Source organism: Capsicum annuum, chromosome 9 (genome assembly GCF_002878395.1).
Source record: "Capsicum annuum cultivar UCD-10X-F1 chromosome 9, UCD10Xv1.1, whole genome shotgun sequence".
Taxonomy (NCBI): Eukaryota; Viridiplantae; Streptophyta; class Magnoliopsida; order Solanales; family Solanaceae; genus Capsicum; species Capsicum annuum.
The window spans coordinates 2,373,862-2,378,899 of record NC_061119.1 but is presented as its reverse complement, the minus strand read 5'-3'; the positions used below and the strand labels follow the sequence as shown (position 1 = coordinate 2,378,899).

The window sequence follows — 5,038 nt, the reverse complement described above, 5'->3', positions numbered from 1 at the left end:
CTCTAGTTCTTGAATAATTCCTAACACTTCTGCTTCTATAAAATACAGCGACAACAATAATATACTCAGTGTATTCTGATCCCATGTATTCACACATAGTGAGGTTTGGGGAGGATAGAGTGTACGCAGATCATACCACAACCTCACGTGAAGTAGAGAGTCTGTTTTCAATAGACCCCCGGTTTAGGACCGATAACAGTATAACAAACATAATCATAAATGTATACAAACTAGTACAATATGTAAAAAAAATAAGCACCGCTAGCCACAAAGTAATACTACAGCCATAAGATAATACTAAAAACTATTTATCCGAAATCATAGATATCACTCAACACTACGAACAAGAAACTTCCAACTGTTACCGATGCACTCCCATCCCCTAACTTTCTGACCTAATTCGCGTCTTTCACAACTTCCTATCGAGAGTCATGTACTCCATAAGTTGTAAGTGCTCCATATCATGCCTAATCATCACCTCAATCAAATATTTCTTCGGCCTACTTCTACCCCGCCTAAACCATCCATAATCAATATCTCACACCTCCCCTTTCTCATCACGTATCCGAACCAATATAACCTTACTTCTCGCATATATCAAAAAAGAAATCGTGTCACATAAAATGAGACGGAATGAGTGAAAAAGTGATTCGATATGCTGTCAACACAACTTTAAACAATAAGGCCTGTCCCCCCTACCCCCGACCCCACTCTACCCATACAGCCCCACCCCCTCCCCCCATGCCACCATACTATAAGCACCCTACAGCAGTCACCAAAGGAGAAAAAAAAAAAAAAAGCAAAAGCTAAAGCAAGAAAAATCAAAAAATAAAAAAATTTAAACACTAAAAATTGAAAACAACAACAAGGGGTTGCTTCTTTCTTCCTTCACATCATTCTTAGCAAAGAAAAAAAAAATTTGGAGCAAAAAATGCAGAATCAACAACCACAACAGCAGCAGCAGTTACAGACATTGCTGGCATCAGGTCAAATATCAGGGAGTTTAAGTTTTAATAATAATAATAATAATAGTTTGTTAAGTAAAGAAGATGAAGAGATGTCAAAATCAGCATTATCAACATTTAAAGCTAAAGAAGAAGAGATTGAGAAGAAGAAATTAGAAGTTAAAGAGAAAGTACAAGCTCAATTAGGGAGGATTGAAGAAGAAACTAGACGTTTGGCTATTATTCGTGAGGTATTTTTAATATATACTAGTATAGTTTCTTTTTTTTCGATATATTGTTAAAGTTTGGATTTTTTTGGTGGTTATTGGTTATTTTTTTGAGATGGAAATATGTTTTTTTTTTTTTTTTTTGCAATGAAAAGGATTTTATTTTGTTGATTTGGTGTTAAAGTTGGAATCTTTTGTGGGGGGTTTTATGTATATTTGTGGAGCTTTGTGATGTGGGGTTTTGATATTTTTTTAGCCAAAGAAAAATGAATTTACTAATATTATGAGGTTTGTTGAACATTTTTTTTGTTTTTTGAATATTTTCTTGAAATTTAATGTTAAAGTTGGAATCTCTTGAGGTTTTTTTTATGTATATTTGTGAAGTTTTGTGATGTGGGGTTTTGATATTTTTTTTAGCCAAAGAAAAATGAATTACTAATATTATGTTTATGTATATTTGTGGAGTTTTGTGATGTGGGGTTTTGATATTTTTTTAGCCAAAGAAAAATGAATTACTAATATTATGAGGTTTGTTGAACATTTTCTTTGTTTTTTTTTTTTTTTTGAATATTTTCTTGAAATTTAATGTTAAAGTTGATATCTTTTGAGTTTTTTTTTTATGTATATTTGTGGTGTTTTTTGGTATGGTTTTTTGATATTTTTTAGCTCAAGAGCTTGAGTTAGCTTTATACTTGGTATTATGAGGTTTGTTAACTTTTTGCCCTTAAGTTGGAAATATTTGTTGGGTTTCTGCATATTTGAAGATTAAAGATTGGTGTGCTATTTTTTTTCAAAGTATGGTGTTCTGATTTTTTAGTCCAAGAACTTGAAATGGCTTTAGAATAGTTAGTGTTATGAGTTTTGTTTATTGTTTTGACAAAAAATATAATTGATTTTCTTGAAATTTATTTTATAGTTGAGATTTTTGGTTGTTTTTTCTGTATATTTGCATATTAAAGATTGGTGTTTTGGTTTGTTGTCTTTTTAAGTATGGGGTTTGATTTTCTCTTCATTCTAGAATTTTATAGGTGAAAATTTACTCTTAAAGTTGGGATTTTTCATGATTTTTTTCTGCATATTTGAAGATTAAATATTGGTCTGCTGAAATAGCTTTAGATTTGTTTCTTTATCTCAACAAAATCTTGAAATTTTGGGCAAATAAATGTACATTAACTTGCATTTCAGCCTCTCTACCTTACCTCTAAGGTAGAGTTAAGGTCTACGTACACGCTCTACTCTCCCCGGACCTAACTTTGTGGGACTACATCGAGTACGTTGGTGTTGTGTATAGATTTTTGGAAATTTCAACTGTTGAAAACAATGGTTGCTCTTTTAATTGTTGAAAGATCAAGATTTGCCAGTTTATATTGATACAAAATGTTGCTACAAATTTGGAAATTTCAACTGCTGTGAAGGGAAGGGGGAACCTTGGCGTAACTGTTAAAGTTAATGCCATGCGACCGGGTCATGGGTTCGAGCAACGGAAAGACAGCCTCTTGCAGAAGTACAAGGTAAGGCTGCGTACAATAATAGACCTTTGTGGTTTTGTCCTTTCCCGGACCCAGTGTATAGCGGGAGTTTAGTGCACCGGGCTGTCCTTCAACTGTTGTGAAGGGTAATTAACTTCAGATCAAGTTTCTTCGTAGTTTGTTCGCTACATGTACGATAATAGACCTTTGTGGTTTTGTCCTTTCCCGGACCCAGTGTATAGCGGGAGTTTAGTGCACCGGGCTGTCCTTCAACTGTTGTGAAGGGTAATTAACTTCAGATCAAGTTTCTTCGTAGTTTGTTCGCTACATGTACGTATATTTACCTCATGAAGTTCGACTAAATGATCAGGAACTAGAAGCATTAGCTGATCCGATGAAGAAAGAAGTTTCAATGGTCCGAAAGAGGATTGATACTGTCAACAAGGAGTTAAAACCCCTGGGACAGACTTGCCAGAAGAAGGTATTAAACTATATTTGCCTTCTAAGTTGCTCGGACTCTCCAAAATGTTGTCGTACCGTGTCAGATCCTTCAAAAATGCACTAGTTTTGGAGGATCCGACACGCACCCATCGACATTTTTGAAGTCCAAGCAACATAGTTTGCCAGTAATTCTTGAACTTGCTCTCACCATATCTGTGTGCAATATAGCCTATTATACTCCGTCCTTTGCCTGTATCGGTCCAATCCATGTCAGTTTGTACACACCTCGACTAGTACTAGCTACATCCTGTAACGTTAATTCACTTAACGTTTTTCATCTACATTCTTGAGCTGGGGGTCTATCGGAAACAACCTCTCTATCTCACCTCTGAGGTAGTGGTATGAAGTTGCGTACACCTACCTACCTTCCCCAGACCCCCACTTCGTGGGAATATACTTGGTATGTTGATGTTGTTGTTTGTTTTTCATCTACATAGCCCATGCGATGTATTTTTGCCCTTTTCGCGTATTTTAAAGTCTCGTCATATTGGCCTTAGACCCTCCAAAAATGTTGTTGCACTCATGTCGGATCCAATACACCACACCTTGTGATAAGTCGAGCAACAGTCTGAAATCTGAATTTGCTTTAACCCCCGCGATGAAATTTGATACTTCCTGATAAACGAGATTCATGATTATGTCCGTTTCAATCTGTAACTGCAGGAGAGGGAATACAAAGAAGCTCAGGAGGCCTTCAACGATAAACACAAGGAAAAAGTACAACTTATATCAAGACTGATGGAGGTAAGCGAACATTAATTTACTGAACTCATCGTCTTTCCTGTCTTCGCGTAATCTTTTTCCTGTCTAATCGTTATGTATAGCTGGTAGGCGAAAGCGAGAAGATGAGGATGAAGAAGCTGGAGGAGCTGAGCAAAAGTATAGAAACAATTCATTGAAGATGGAAGCAACTCTTTAGTTAACCTTGTGTGATACAAGATTTAAGATGATCCAAAAAAATTTCTATTTATTATATGGTTGTTTTCGCGCTTTGGTGGGTGTATTCTTTCTTTCTTTTCATCGCGCTTTTGTTGTTCTTTCTTCGTTTTTAGTCTTTCGAAAGGAGGATGATCTAATTTTAGGTGTATAACATGTCTTCAAGCTGTGGATTCTTTGTGTATCATTCTCTTCTTTCATGTATTTTTCGATGTATCGGTGTAGTTTGATGAAGTTGTATCATGTGAAGAAAAGTTTTAACTTTGTTACTATCGAATTGTCTTGCATATTTATGCGTTTTAGTTTGACTTGACACAGAGTTTATGTGTTTTAATTTGACTTAACAGAGAATTTAAGAATGTGTGAACATAAGCAAAATATGTTTGTTATGAAATTGTGGATTTCTAATGATCTATTTATGAAGTAAAAAGGTTGGAATTAGAGATGAATTCAAGATCTCAAGTCAATGTGTGTATATAACACACCGATATTGCCTGAAAATGGCCCGTTCGCGCTGTTTTGCTCGTCTAACCACCCAACAAGCCTTGCCGACCCCATTGGTCCACACTCCCCCGCTCCTTAGCCTACTTGGGAACCCCTTATCGATTTTCGACCTAAAATACGTCGATTTTTCGACCTAAAACACGCTCGGGTCTTGGACCCCCACCCACGAAAACGTGAGCTATGCACATTAATTTGGCCCGAAAATAGTTCGTTCGCGCCGTTTTGCTTGTCTGACCACCCAAGCGGCCCCATATATATATATATATATGAACCACCAATTTACTCTACAATAATAAATTTCTTCCATTCTGATTTATGTGGCGGTGTTTGATTTTACACAAAGTTTGAGATAAAAAAGATTTTTGAAACTTGTGATAATAAGAATAGTGTCGTATAAAATGAAAGCTGGTGCATAATTTTGAGCATGATTAAGAGGCTATCATTCAAATATACTACT

At 35.7% G+C, this 5,038-nt stretch overlaps 1 protein-coding gene across 2 annotated transcripts; it reads left to right on the top strand.

The window, feature by feature from the left end:
- Positions 1–776: 776 nt before the first annotated feature.
- LOC107843198 (probable DNA double-strand break repair Rad50 ATPase) lies at positions 777–4,349 on the top strand. 2 transcript variants are annotated; one of them, XM_047395969.1, is made up of 5 exons: positions 777–1,195; positions 3,011–3,121; positions 3,805–3,885; positions 3,966–4,042; positions 4,088–4,349. In XM_047395969.1, exons 1-4 carry the CDS (start codon positions 932–934, stop codon positions 4,038–4,040), a joined length of 531 nt encoding a protein of 176 aa, XP_047251925.1. In that variant the 5' UTR covers positions 777–931; the 3' UTR covers positions 4,041–4,042; positions 4,088–4,349. The 2 variants fall into 2 exon arrangements, with proteins under 2 accessions (XP_047251925.1, XP_016542904.2); XM_016687418.2 differs by having other exon boundaries at positions 3,966–4,349.
- Positions 4,350–5,038: the final 689 nt, after the last annotated feature.

Coding starts and splice junctions, on each gene's coding strand:
- LOC107843198 (XM_047395969.1), top strand. CDS start 932: ATGCAGAATCAACAACCACAACAGCAGCAGCAGTTACAGACATTGCTG. Junction 1,196..3,010: donor GTTTGGCTATTATTCGTGAG/GTATTTTTAATA, acceptor CTAAATGATCAG/GAACTAGAAGCATTAGCTGA. Junction 3,886..3,965: donor TTATATCAAGACTGATGGAG/GTAAGCGAACAT, acceptor CGTTATGTATAG/CTGGTAGGCGAAAGCGAGAA.